The sequence below is a fragment of the Megalobrama amblycephala genome, linkage group LG4 (assembly GCF_018812025.1).
Source record: "Megalobrama amblycephala isolate DHTTF-2021 linkage group LG4, ASM1881202v1, whole genome shotgun sequence".
Taxonomy (NCBI): Eukaryota; Metazoa; Chordata; class Actinopteri; order Cypriniformes; family Xenocyprididae; genus Megalobrama; species Megalobrama amblycephala.
The window spans coordinates 26,002,292-26,017,823 of record NC_063047.1 but is presented as its reverse complement, the minus strand read 5'-3'; the positions used below and the strand labels follow the sequence as shown (position 1 = coordinate 26,017,823).

General features: G+C 37.6%; 1 protein-coding gene across 3 annotated transcripts in view; it reads left to right on the top strand.

Annotated features, from left to right (window-relative positions):
* The first annotated feature begins 971 nt into the window (after positions 1-971).
* The window catches only part of tnpo1 (transportin 1), a 40,236-nt gene continuing 25,675 nt past the window's right edge, over positions 972-15,532 (top strand). For 2 of the 3 annotated variants that reach the window (XR_007184634.1, XM_048188583.1), the window contains exons 1-4: positions 975-1,352; positions 5,730-5,805; positions 8,636-8,785; positions 10,095-10,201. Coding sequence is in view for 2 of the 3 variants with exons in the window: in XM_048188583.1 (XP_048044540.1) it covers positions 1,248-1,352; positions 5,730-5,805; positions 8,636-8,785; positions 10,095-10,201 (438 nt within the window). In the remaining variant the exon portion in view is untranslated. Of the gene's footprint in view, positions 1,353-5,729; positions 5,806-8,635; positions 8,786-10,094; positions 10,202-15,532 lie in introns of all 3 variants that reach the window. The other variant, XM_048188584.1, reaches the window with a different exon arrangement.

The window sequence follows — 15,532 nt, the reverse complement described above, 5'->3', positions numbered from 1 at the left end:
AGTGGTTTTTGGATATTTTAATGTAAAAATCTTACATTGTGCCTTTAAATTTCTTTTTTACTTAATTTTAATTTTATATAATTAAAATTAAGTATATATATATATATATATATATATATAATTTTATATATATAAATATAATTTTATATATATAATTTTAATTGACCCTTCGCAAAGACCTGCCCCCCTTAATGTTGCTTTGTCCGACAAGCCATGGCACTGTCACGCCACACACAGTGAAAAATACATCGCAGAGCAAAGAGGACACTGACAACACGTCGACAGACAAGACAGAGCAGGTTACTTATGATATTAAACAAAGTCCCAGCTTTCAAATTGTGTAATTTTTTAAGAAATTCAGAAAAAAACAAAACGGGTGCCGCGTTCGTTCCATAAGTAGAATAGTAAAGGTGTAGGACATTCAGCGTAAGCGTTTTGAAGAATGCGGAAACGGAAGTACGTTCAAGGCGATATTTTGTGTTTATAAAGCATAAACGGTTGTATTTTTTTTGGAAAATGACCGATCGTTTCGCTAAATAAGACCCTTATTCCTCGTCTGGTATCGTTTAAAGCCCTTTGAAGCTGCACTGAAACTGCAATTTTGACCTTCAACCGTTTGGAGACCATTGAAGTCCACTATATGGAGAATAATCCTGGAATGTTTTCATCAAAAACCTTAATTTCTTTTCGACTGATGAAAGAAAGACATGAACATCTTGGATGACAATGGGGTGAGTAAATTATCAGGAATAGTTTATTTAAAAGTAGACTAATCCTTTAAGATTTTATTATTTTACATTTTTTCTAGGTCTAAAAAGCACACCCAAAATTAGGGTACCTATATCCAGGTTTTCCAAGATTGTAACCCTGGTTCTTCAGGGTTTACGTCGGGGTCATTGTAGGGTTTCCTCGGCAAATCCTGTCCAGCGACACGACGAGCGCTAGGACCCGGGCAGTGCCGCGCACAGAGGCTTATCGCTGTCGATGTGCGGTGATCCGGACCAGACTGAGTCCATGTATGTAAGCTAGCCTAGCGTCACCAACAGCCCAACGCCCGCGAAACACGCTCATTTTCACACGGGTCCATCCACCGTAAACTCTCGCAGAGGCGTTTTCCTCATCTTCCGCTCGATAACAGCCGGTCTTGAAGCTGAAGGTCAAGGTGGAGGCAGTTATTTGATGTGAAAGGGTGTAGATCTGTGCGCCTACACAGAGAGAGAGAGCGCGAGAGACTCCAGACATACAAGATGGAGTGCCAGTGGAAACCCGACGAGCAGGGACTTCAGCAGATATTACAGCTGCTCAAGGAATCACAGTCCCCGGACACATCTACGCAACGATCCGTCCAACAAGTATCCTTTACCTCACTGTAGTGCAGAAGGGCGGCGAACAAGGGGATGGCGGAGTTCATTAGGAGTTGGCCTGTGATTAGCTCATACGTTTAGTTCGTGCTTGAGATTTGAAAGACACGCAGTCATTTAGGGGTTGTTTGCTTATATTTTATCTGTAGATTAGGGTGGTGACTGAATGGTGCCAGCAGGTGTATACTAGCTGTCATTCTGTGAGTGTTTAAGTTAAAGGGTTCACCCCAAAATGAACATCTGTCATCATTTACTCACCCTCATGTTATTCCTAAATTGTATGATTTTGTTGTATGGAATATAAATGAAGATATTTAGAGAAACGCCTCAGTGTTTTTGTCCGTACAATAGATGGTCACCAAAACCCAATATTCCTTAAAATATCTTCAATACCTTCCACAGATGAAAGAACATCGCAAAGGTTTAAAAAGACATTAGGGTACGCTTATGATGACTGAATTTTAATTTTTGGGTGAACTATCCCTTTAAGCTGTAGATCAGATAGCTTGTCCAGCTGTTGTGTGTCAACTACCAACACACGCATCTTTGAAATAATGTATAAACAGTCATCTGATCTAATAAACGCTATGGATGTGATAAAATCTATAATAGCTAGCATTTTGGGGGATTGTAATCGCGTTTGGAGCACTTCAGATTGAAATGTTGACTAGGTAGGCTGCGCACTATGTTATGAGACGCAGATTAGACGGACCTCCAGCTGCAGTGGCGGGAGTGTTATCACGATTTTCTGTCACATAATCGGATGCAGCTCAGACAAAGACATCTGACATTCGCGATGTTGCAGCCTTTATTCCACATAGGGAGAGAGTGAGGAAGATGTGTCAGTGGGTGAACTGTGACGCCCCTTTATCATCTAGCAAATTAATCCATCAGCTTTTGACCACCAGAATGCTATACTAATAATTTTCATCACATTTTAAGCTTTTAAATGTCAATTAAAAGACTTTTCTAAATTTCAGGTAAAATGAATGTCACACCAATTGTATGAGGTATATTAATACTTGTCTTATATTTTGTTTAATTGCCAGTATGTAAAAACTAGATAAATTATTTGAATACAAATTAGCTAGAAACAGAAAAGACAAACAGTTTTGGTGACTACTGACTTCCATTATATGGAGAGAAGAAAAAACAAACACTGAGACATTGTTTAAAATATTTTCATTTATGTTCCACCGAACATTGGAAAAACGAGAGTAAATGATAACAGAATTTACATGTTTGGGTGAACTGACCCTTTAAAGGTGATGTAATATTTTTGCAGTAAAATATCCAAAAACCACTAGGTCAGTGTTATATATTTTGTTCGCTTGAGTACTTACAATATCCCAAATGTTTCCAATTATTTGTAAATCGTGAGAAAATTGCAAGTTTAACCAAGGCTCCGGGACGTGTGAGGAGTCGCCTGTCAATTGCGTCATACCCGCGTTACCCTCGGTTTCCGGTTTTATCTTGTAGAAACCATGGAATCACCAAAGACGCTTTAATATATTACACATTTTAATAGACAAGGAAACAACTGTTTTGATATATTTATAGATAGAAAACTAATTGTTGTTGGAGATGCACCGATTGATCGGCCATGGATCGGAATCGGCCCGGATCGGTGATCGGCCGATCAGTCTCACTTCTTACCGATTCCGAGCCGATCTTTTTTGTTACCAGCGGCACAGGCAATTACGTCAAATGCGCGTTCTCGCTCTCTTCTCTGTCACAGTGAAGTGACACACACCCGCGCGGGCGCCTCCTCTCTCTCACTCGTCTCATTCGCTCCAGTTAAATAGTGCTTACTGCGCATAAATTTTAGTAATTCCCGCAGGTTTCGCGCTCGAGTCACACCGAAAGCACGCGCACCACTGATCTATATTAGTGAAGCGAACAAGCCACGCTCAGTCTCAAACAGAGATAGAAGTCAAACAGACTCACACGTACCAAAACGAGTAGCATAATGCGCTTAAACTGTCAAATGCATACAAAAGTTTGTCAAAACCAGCGGCACAGGCAATCTTGGCGAGTATTCAGATAAACACTGTCAGTTTTGAATCGTTAAATAGCTAAGAAAGTGAACTCATGTTGTGTGTAACAGTATCTGGTTGTTAAGTCTGACGTCACGCGGCTCTATCTCATACCACAAGAAAACAACAAATGGTGCTAATATACATACACGATGTGGTGTAATACTACAAAAAAATATATAATTACAACCTTTATCTCCATATCAAAATTCCAGATGGCCAGACAATGATTCATCTTTTATAAATCATTAAAATATTAATATTTGTGACGCTGTGAGCACGGAGACTGTTGTGTAGACTGTAAGTATTTAAAATGTTTAACTTTTTTAAATGATTGATGTTTAATATGAATAAATAGCGCTCATAAACGGCCGTCGATGGTATTCTCAAGTTAAACGAGTCGAGGCTTGGACCCGGAAACGGCGTTCTTTACGTCACGACTTAACAAGCGGATTGGGTCCGTTGAACACCGTTCATAAACTCTTAAAGGGACAGCAGTCCAATATTCCTGCTGCTGTCTGTCATGTTAATCAAAGAACAAAAGACAAAGAAAATCACTTTCTGCTCTTGACTGAATAGGTTTTATAACTTTAATGGTAAGAATTGATCTGTATTAATATTTACAATAAAGATTAAATAAATTAAGGTAACCAATGTAAAATAACACTGAATGTGTCATTTTACATTTGATTACTTTAATTTCTGTAGTATTTCTTACCTGAATAGAAACCCAGTTAACCCAAAAAAACTTAGTTTCATAGCTCTCTTTATTCTATTGCATTTATTTGAGCTGTTTATATTTTATTACTGACTTTTACTTTTTTGAAAATAAAACTGCATTGAAGAAAAGTAGATTTTTGTTTGTATATGTTGTCAATTATAGTTCTTAGAAAGAAAATTGGAATTGGCAAAAATCGGTATCGGCCGATCTCACTAACAAAAAATCGGAAATCGGAATCGGCCAAGAGAATTGCAATCGGTGCATCTCTAATTGTTATATAGCTCAACACGTGTAGTCTTATTGTTTAAATCGAATTTTCTTGATTTTTTTGTGAGTACCATGCTTTACCATGCCTCAGAGAAAAACACTATTTTGCTAACATAGCATAATCAGATGCAGCTTTATTTTTAGTAACAGTAATACAGAATTTTCTCCATCATACAATAAGTTTTAAAATTAATTGCATGCCATTTATCAACACAAGCCATCCAATATTTAATATGATATTCTATAATCGATCTAGCTCACTGCAGTGTGTCTCAAACAAGTGTCTCACAGCAGCTGCCGATCGAATGCACATAGTAATATTATAACATCATTTTCAACACACTCAATGTATCTAATATGATAAACAGAGCTGTGTTACCTCATTATCATGACCGGAATAGCGGCGCTGGCGACTGTTGCATAATAAAAGTTCTGCTGCTCGTGCATTGTGCAGTCGCTCCAGCGGCCTCGTTCAGCTCCCACAACACTCGGTCCTGCTCTGCTTCATACTACAGTAAAGTTAATAATCGCATCCATGAACATGATTTCTTCCCGAGTCCTTTCCCTATTCTTTTCCACCGGCTGTGAGGTGGAGACCACATGTCCCAAGATTCCGCTCTCAAACTTGTCGTCATCAAGGTACACCTTTGTTTTGAATAGGCTTCTAGCGACCTCTAGCGGACAAAATTATTACATACTGCACCTTTAAGCTTTTTCTTTAAATGGTAGCTGTGGGGTCATGTGCTTTGGGCAAGATGTGCCTGGAAAAGTATTAATCCTTTTCCTGGCTTGTTTATGAAAATGTGAATAATATGCTTTAAAATAAAACTAAAGAGACACCTTGTTATTAAAAAGTTTTTTTGTAAGACTCCCTTAAATTGTTCACTTACTCCTCAATGACTCATTGTACCTCTTCACATGACATCTCTCTTTTTTTTGGAAGAACATATTTCTATGGCCCTGACTCTGAGTTAGTTCCTCTATGCACTTTCTTCACAGTTGACAGCAGACTTACTGTATAATTTTGTATTATTTTCATTTAGTCATACATTTAGATTACTCAGTATTGATGTTTGTGTAATTTAATTGCATTTTGTCCCAAGTTTATCTTATTTGCAATCCCATAAAGCCATTTTTACTCTGTTAAATTATATTCACACATCACTTGCGTATTATACCATTTGCTCATATATTCATGGGTCCATTCATTGATGCAGTCATCCATCTACTGTAAACAGCATGTGGTTAGTCCATAAAGTACGTGCACTGATGCACATTTCCCCTGCTGTTTGCATTATCCTCTGTCTCTGTGGTCTGGATGTCTTTTCTTAATGTGCACCACAGAAACTTGAGCAGCTCAATCAATACCCGGACTTCAACAACTACCTAATATTTGTGCTCACAAAGCTAAAGACAGAAGGTAAGATATGCATGTTAACATTGTATTATGCTTAATTTATAATTTTGATTTGAGATGTGACTCATTTGTTTTATTATATGATTGTGACTTGCTCTGTAGGGATACCTGAGCTGAGAGTCAAGCATCTGGGGCCCTGATTTCAACTGGTATTTAGATGCTTTTTTTATCGATCCAATCACAAGTGGACGGCGCTAAATAAGTGTGTAAACGTGGTCTAAAACGTTTTGAGCTTGTCCACTTTCAACCGCTTCCAGAGGTAGTCGAAAATGCATTTAACCTTTTTTCTTTCATAGAATGTGTTCGAACAGCCACAAAAAATGGCCTACTCTCCACCTATTGAACGTGTAAATAATTAGCCTATGGCAAGCGCTCTGGCCAGGCGGGATTTAAACTTTGTCGGCTGAAGACCTAAGTTTGGTTCATTTGACCACGCACAATGTTCTCTCACCATTCCCGACTTCTAACATGCACTCACAGCGTTCATCTTGGTCTTGAGGAGCAGAAACGAAAGCTGCTGCTCTCTGTATGTTTTTCCATCATCTCTGGGTGCGTTCCTATGTAAATTGCGTGAATTTATTTTATCCATTAGATCGAAAAAACCCCATACATTTACCCATCCATAGACCCCCTCCCCTCGAAGAAATCAGGACAGAAATGATTGAAAGTGGACAAAAGAGACGGATTAAAACACCAGATGTAAACAGCAGTGTGTCTCCCTTGTCTACTTGTGATTAGATCGAATAAAATGCATCTTAATACCAGGTTTAAAAAGGGCCCTATAGATATAGGTCATTTTAATTTGAAAGCCTATATTCTTTTTATTTTTACGCTGGCACATTTTGTGATGGGAAGCACTGCAAGTAGGTGCAGAAAATTGCCTTTTGACGGTCTGCATTGTGGTTGTTGCAGTTTATGAGGTTTGCCATTACAGTTTTGTGTAGCATATTAAGAGACAGACTTATATTGCTGTTTCTGGAAGAGAGTTGAGTCAGGCAGAATGAAGCTCAGTTTTAGCTGGTGTATAGTCTCTGTAGTGGCTTCTGAAGCCAGTGTCTTTATAGCTGGTGTGACTTCAGGTCAGTGGTAATCTGTCAAGTGCACCGGGAGCTTAGCTGCACTGACCTTTTGAATTGTGTCTTCTGTCAAGCCCCAGGTCACAGAACATGTTTAGGGATGACACAAGTTCATCTGCCAAGGTTTCTCCCTCTTTTTGCTGAATTAGCCTGAGGTCCATTTAAAAACAGAAGGTTCTTTATTAAGCATCTACTAAACCAGTTCAGAGCTGAACAATAAGAGTTTTTTTTGTGTGGGCTGTAGTTTTATTTATTTTAAACAAACAATTTATTAACTTTTTTATTTTTAAACAAGATATTTTGTCAAAATATGTAATATAATATAATATAATATAATATAATAGGGATGTCCCGATCACGTTTTTTTGCCCTCGAGTCAGAGTCATTTGATTTTGAGTATCTACCGATACAGAGTCCCGATCCGATACTGCTATAATACATAAAAAAGAATAAAGAAGAGCGAAAAAACAGATCCAGGATCCAGGAACAGTGCTTTTCAGGTTTTTCAGGTATCTAACAGTAGTTTTCACTTACAGAAAATGGATAAAGTAATCAAATATAAAATATCACTGCATATTATCTTTACTGTATAAAATAAATAAAGATTAATCATTATTGAAGTTACAAAAACTATTCAGTCAAGAGCAGTGAGTGATTTCTTTGTTATTTGTTGTTTGATTTAACATTAAAAACAGGCAGCAGGAATAGTTTTTTTCCCTATAAGCCATGCACGATCCAGTACATATACTGTTACACATGTGCCTTTCTTTCTCGACTAATATACGTTCACTTAAGACATAACTGACTATGTTTGCTGGGATACTCGCTAAGACGGGCATGTTGACATCATTTTTGTATGAATTTGTCCGCTGAAGCGCAAGACTTGAAAGAGAACTCAGTATTTGCGCGCTGACTGAAATAAGCGTGTGCGCGCGTCGGATGAGCGCACACAAATCTTCTCACAGTGCGCGAGTTCTCTTTCGCGTTTTGTTCTTGAAGGTTTAAATCAGCAAGGCTTAAATGAGTTAGTTTAAACACAGATAGCAGCGTGTGCTGTTCAGGTCTCACCTGCGCTCGTGCTATCAACGGCGATGACGGCGTAAATGACTGGACATTAGAGCAGACGGCACTCGCAGTTAACAGTTTACAAAGAGTAACTGTTTTGTCCACGCTTTCTGATTATTGTTGTTGTAACGTTTTGCGCATCCATCGACTGAAACATACATTATCTGAACTCTGTCTGTTTTCCACGTTGCTATTTTAAACAAACCATATTAACAAATAGATGCGTCGTCATTCGAGGTGGACCGCGGTGCAAGTGTGTACCGAACCGTAAGTGGAGAACCGTACGGTTCGATTTTTTTTTTACAGAGAACCATTGCACCCCAATACATATATATCCGAGTCCTGATCGGGAGGTAACGTCCGATTCCGATCGAGTCTGAAACCACGTGATCGGGCCCGATTTCCGATCGCGTGATCGGATCTGGACATCCCTATAATATAATATAATATAATATAATATAATATAATAAAAAAATTATTATTATATTATATTATATTTACTGTTGTATACATATGATGTTTTAAGTTTATAATAATACATGCATTGTTATAGTATGAATAAACAGTTATTAAAGTTTATCCATGCAGTTTTTTGTGTCTTTCTTTCCTTTAATTCTGGTCATGGCCTCTGCCGAGGGCTGTATTTTCCCCCCAGTCTAAAAATAATGCTTTTCATCCTTTCTTTCTCATAGATGAGCCTACTCGCTCTCTCAGTGGTCTCATTTTGAAGAACAATGTTAAGGCCCATTACCAGAACTTCCCAAACGGCGTGTCTGACTTCATCAAAAATGAGTGTCTGCAGAACATTGGAGACTCTTCACCGCTCATTAGAGCCACAGTGGGTGAGTATGGACTGACACAGCCTTTCTTTATCTGGCTCTGAGCCACAGTTTTTGTTATCATGACGTAAACAATGTTATGCCTTTGGGGCCTGTGTATGGCTTTGTGTTGTTACTCTTGACATAAGATTTTATATTGACTCTATGTGTGAGTGTACACGATGTGTCTGAATTAGCTGCTTTTTGTGATTGTGATTGGACTGTAATATGCAGTGCTGTGTTTCTATGGTTACCCAGCATTTTGCAAAACACAACATAAAATATATCATTCCTCCTCTTTTTGTTTATTTGGTTTGAAAAATGTCTTTTTTTGAATGTTTTCCCGCATGTTGATGAATATACAGTAGTGGCCAAAAGTGATGTCCGGAGAGGATATTTGTTTTTAATGACTACAAGTTCAATTAAACTATGAAATATGAGGGAAGTACAAAACAATAAACTTGGTTAAGGTATTTATCTGGCAAAATTATGTGGCAAAATACAGCTACTTTTTTTTACTATGCAAAAATGCATAGAAAAAACAAAAAGCTCCCAGGAAAGAGCATGCATTGACTGCAGCATAATAAGTTATTAATATTTCATTGGTTCTCTCTTGTTTTTGCATGTGTTCATAATTTCTTTGTATGACAGCCTGGCAAAAAATTATGTCTCACAATTTGGCATGTTTCATTAAAATTGCTTAATGGACTCCAAGCACAACTATGCAATATCTTCAACAAATTTTTAATAATATTTAAATAAAGGGTGAAGATGTAGATTTTCCGTGTCCGAACATCACTGGCCACTACTGTATATGAATTATTTGAGTATAATTTGACCATATATATTATGATGTTCTTGTTCTATCAAATTTGCTAAACAGCTTAAAGGGTTAGTTCACCCAAAATTGAAAATGATTTACTCACCCTCAAGCCATCCTAGGTGTATATGACTATCTTCTTTCAGACGAACACAATCGGAGATATATTTAAAAATATCCTGGCTTGTCCAAGCTTTATAATGGTAGTGAATAGGGAGCGCGATTCTGAAGCCAAAAAATGCGTCCATCATAAAAATAATCCATATGGCCTTCTGAAGCAAAAAAAAAATATCCGTATATGTAAAACTTCATAAACTATAATAACTATCTACTGGCACCTAGCACACCTTTGATGGCTTGAGGGTGAGTAAATCATAGGATAATTTTCATTTTTGGGTTACCTAACCCTTTAATTTTTGTTGTAGACAGTTTGCTTCTGGCAGCTGGTTATGTGAACTGCAGTATAGGCTAGTCTAAATGGTGCATTATTGTGCATGTGTTTGTGTTCTTCAGGTATTCTGATCACAACTATAGCCTCTAAAGGGGAGTTACAGAATTGGCCGGAGCTTCTACCTAAACTCTGTTTACTGCTGGACTCAGAGGACTATAACACTTGTGAAGTAAGATGCTTACATTCTTTCTGAAGTTGTCTGCAGTCCTTTATCTCCTCTGTCATGTTTCTTATCATCAATTGCGCATTATCCCATGTTTCTTTCTCTCTTTGTCCCTCTAAGTTGAGCTGTATGATGACGGATATTGCTGATTTCTCATTTAAAATTGTAGTGTAGCTCATCATTGCTTCATCATCTAAGCTCTCAGCAGTATGTCCGAGGTTTGCTGATACACATGTACTGCAGCATTTCTCCACAGGGAAGTTCTCTGCGTGGCTTCAGGATGTGGGGTTTTAACATCTGTCATTGGTTTAGTTTGTTTGTTATTGGTCTTGGTGTTTGGTTGTAATGTTTTGTTGAAGATTGTTTCATGCTTGTGTACAAAAACTTGCTTTCTTAATCCCAATCTTAATTTGGATGATTGTGTAGTCGTATACTCAACTCAGGGTTCCTCAGGGTGGATTTTGATTTGAGTTATTTCCAGGTCTGGATAAGTATAGAGAACAGAGTATGGAAAAAAATTGTGTTACCAGACTATTCCTGTTTTCTAAAATATAAAATTAAGAATTTCTAAAAAAATAAAATAAAAATAAAAATGTATCATGCAAGTAGAGTCATGGCAGAAGTTTAGTGATCATTTTGTGATTGTCAAACGTGACTGAATGAATTTAAGGCACATACTTTCATGACACGAAATTGTTTGTCTTTACCATAAGCAAATCTCTTTTGAACTTCACTAAGCGAATGTCACTCAGACCAGCGACAGATAAAGGAGCAAACGATCATCTAAATTAGACTGTACTTTGCTATTTGGTGATCAGTATCATGCTGATATGCATATTCAGTAATATATGCAGGATATAAAAAGTTCTTCTCATCATCAATGTAAACATATTTTTGGGATTGACAGCCGCATTTACTTACAGGTGTGAGTCTCAAAATGTCCCATTCACACAGCAACTTACAGTAGCGTCTGGAACACTGTCTGTACGAACGTGCAGTGAGAGTCAAGCCTGTATTCTCTTACTAGTAACCATAACGACAGTGACCAGTGTAATATTAAAGATGGTGACATCCATTAAACTGAAGAGTCTTATCACTTTTGACATGACAAGATACTAAATGAACCGCGAATGTATCCATTCAAACTTCATTAACCAACATCAACATCAACGTAAACATGCCTAGTTCCATTGTCTTTAACCGTTGCACTCGCATATCACGTCCTTTGCGACGTCTCGCACATGATATGGCATTTGAATTTGGAAAAGAAACACAAAACTGACGGGAGCCACTCCGGTGGAGAACAGTGACTGGATCTAACACCCTAAGATGACGCACTCTGTTCCTGTTCTCTCGCACGTGTATGGCGTGACAGACAACTTGTCCAGTCCTGTTCCATTCACACAGCGTGAATATTCCGAGGATGTGGTTGAGAGCCCTGAAAATTTATGGGTGTGAGTTCTGTTATAGAATGCAGTTGTCACTCCCATAAATAACCATACTGTGTGTGAACGTGGCCTTAGCGAAAACCAATAAAAAATAAAAATATTTACAGGTGACTTCTACATACCAAACATAATGATGAAAACAATGCATTTATGTTAAATACTGTATGGTCTAAAAAAACAGCGAGGTTTGGAAATTTGAGTCTGGAAAAGTATGGAATTTTGAAATGGAAAATGTGTAGGAAACCTTTTAACAACGTTTTGTTTTGTTATAAAACAAAAAAACGTACAGGGATTCTTTCTTTTTATTAAACTCTTTCTTGATTTTACTCTTTCTTTTTATTAAATATGTAGCTATTTTAACATATTGGAAAATAATAAATTCAATTGTTGTGACGCATCAATATCCACTACACAGCAGAGCCTCAAATGCTTTTCTAAAATGGTTCGTACACTACATTTCAAAAGTTTGGGGTCAGTAAGATGCTTTTATTGAGACTGTAAAGACATTTATTGATGTTACAAAAGTTTTCTGTTTCATATTATTACATTTTACAATTACAATTGTAATATTAAATTGTAATATTACAATTACATTTTAAAATATTATTTATAGAAAATGGTTATTTTAAATTGTAATAATATTTCACAATCACTGTTTTACTGTATTACTGAATAAATGCAGCCTTGGTGAACATAAGAGACTTATTTTAAAAAACTTTTACTTGCCCCCAGACTTTTGAATGGTAATGTACAGTGCATAATGTACAAAAAATATTTAAATTTTATTTTGCCTCCCGTAACAATTGACCCTTATTTGCTTGATTTGTCCTCTCACAATTTTTAGGTAATAATATTGATAATTCAACATGGTGTGAATGTGAATTCATCATGTATTCTTTATATTTTGCCCTGCTAGAATGCTATATTGACCAGCCAGAAGCTCGAACTGGATCAATCTGTTTTATGAATTTGGAATAACAAATATATAAATAAAACATTATTATTATTATAGACATACATTTGGAGACTAGTTTCAGACCCACTGTCTTTATCTGTGCAACAACATTGGCATCCCTTTGGATGAATTTGTTTTGCTGATGCATACACGTAAAACTCCTTGAGCCCTGAGCATCTGGACTCAAGACTAAGAAGCTGTAAGAAGTCTTGGCATTAGGTCAGTACAGTGTACATATACTCATGCACACACTGCTTTGATGTTGCATAGATTGAGGTTGCATATTGTAGGTTCGGCCTGTAATATAGGAAATGCTTTGTAAACTTTGCGTGACCAGCTTCTATGTTCTAAATACAGACATGCAGGGCCATGACCCCTGGTGAACCCACACTTGTCATCCTGAAATACTACTCTTATGTACCTGCGCGCAGTGCTGAGTAAATTGTATTTCACACACCCACACATGAACAAAAAGTCTCTGACCTCATGGTTCAATGCTCTGCTCTGTGTGATTTTGAGACTCTTGCTGAGCAGGCTTGTTAGCACAGATTGAGGTCAGTTATTTTCTACTGTAGAGATCAGATGTGATCACAACTGATCATAGACACGTTTTTCAGACTCTCCTGTCCTTCTCCTACAGTGTACAGTGCTGTTCAAAAGTCTGAGTTCACACTGAAAATCTGAATGAATGTGTCTAATTTAAAGTTTTGTGGTTTTGAAGTGTTGTGACATAAAAAGAGGAATAGATATGGACAATTTTGCACTATTTCCAGATTGCTTATTAAATATACAGTAAGTAAATTAGTGATATTTACTGTAAACTGTACAAAAAGTCGCCTTTAGTTAAACTATTTTACCTAGACCTCATTGCTGTATTTCAAATACATTTTCTTGTTTTTTGATATTTCAAATTACACATTACATTGCTTGGGGTGTGTGGAATGTCACACCCTCTGCCTGTAATGATTGTGGCTGGCAAATCCTGATGCAGCATGCGGTCTGACTATGTAGAATATGTGTCTATAATTAGTGATGTGCATGTGCCTGAAACATGCAGTTACAGCAAAGTTGCTTGTGAGGAAACTCTCTCACATGCCCAAGCTATCTTCAAATGGCATGCTGAGTAAGAGAATTACAAGCCAGTCCTCCACAGCAATGCATGTACTCCTCTAGCTCAAGTGCTTGAAGTATGCTGAGCATCAGGCCAGAGACATTATGCGGGGGAGGAGAAGAAGGAACACTCATAGATAAATTAAGTATTAAGGCTCAATATAGTGGCAGGCAGTGCAAGTCTGCCTTTTAGTAGTGTATTTACTCCTGAATGTGCATTAACTGTATCCGCCTGAAAAAGACATTATTTTAGCGTGATTTAAAGGAATAGTTCACCCAGAAATGAAAAATATCCCATGATGTACTCTCCCTCAAGCCATCCTAGGTGTATATGACTATCTTCTTTCAGATTAACACAATCAGGGTTATATTAAAAAATATCCTGGCTCTTCCAAGCTTTATAATGGTAGTGAATGGCGCTCATGATTTTAGTCCAAAAAAGAGCATCCATCCATCATAAAAGTAATCCATACGACTCCAGAGGGTTAGTAAAGGCCCTCTGAACCGAAGTGATGGGGTTTTGTAAGAAAAATATCCATATTTAATACTTTATAAACTAAAATAACTAGGCTAGCTTCTGGCAGATGGTCTACGCAAATCGACTTGTGCCACAAGAGTAACCCGTAACGTGATGTATGACTGTAGGATGTAGGAGTAGCATAAGCTTAGATGCCTCTTGTTGTTCAAAGTAATAGGGCTGGGCAACAAACTCAAGCTTCTCTTCTCTTAAATCGAAATCCTCCTATATTTCTCTTTAAAAATTCTGGTTTTAGATATCTAATTCGTGACCGGTGTTTTGCTCTATCCTCTGAGCTTCTGTGTTCATCATTGCGTCATGCTTCAGGTCAGAGGTTACTCTTTTTGGCATAGCTCAATACTTATGGATGTTTGCTTGAAGTTAGTTATTATGGTTTATATAGATTTAAATATGGATATTTTTCTTACAAAAACCCATTGCTTCACTTCAGAAGGCCTTTATTAACCTCCTGGAGCCGTATGTGTAACCCCTCACCCAGGTCCTACTCGCACCGCTCTGCGCGGGCTTTGAACCTGGGTCTCCGGCGTGGGAGTCGGACGCTCTAACAAGGAGGCTAAAGGCTGCAACCTCTCGCGTCAGTACTAGCTGGCCTCTGTTACATATGGATATCTTTTATCATAGATGGATGCACTTTTTTAGACTTCAAAATCAGGAGCGCCATTCACTACCATTATAAAGCTTGGAAGAGCAAGGATATTTTTTAATATAACTCTGATTGTGTTAATCTGAAAGAAGATTTATATAAACACTCCAAATAATCACTTTTGGACATTTCAATCTTTATCTGTTCAAGTACTGTAGATGTGCTTGAAAGCCTATTACTTAACATAGAAAATAGATGCCCAAGATGAACCGACTTGGCTTGAAGAAACTTTGAACAAGATTATGGGTTTAATTCTGAGGAACCATAAGGGGTAACATAAGCAGCAGGCAATCTAGCTATGTGAGAATGCATTCATCCACCGCTGTGATCCTCTGGTTTGGTTGTGGCATGTGGGTCCTCATGTTGCTACATGAAGTCTGAAGCAGTTGAGAGACATTTCCAGAATGTCAGGGATGACTTTATTTAGCTTAGGCAGAGTGGTTTTGCTCTCAGTAAGGGGTTTAACATCCTGAGATGTCATATGTTATCTAGTTGGCATGGTTAACTTAAGATGTTCCTGACCTTTGAATCATAGTTATTGGCTCAGAGAGGCCACAGTCCTCACTGGCCGATATATGAGCGCACTGATACGGAAATACATGTGAATTGAACGTGATGGTAATTAATTACTAATGTGTTCATT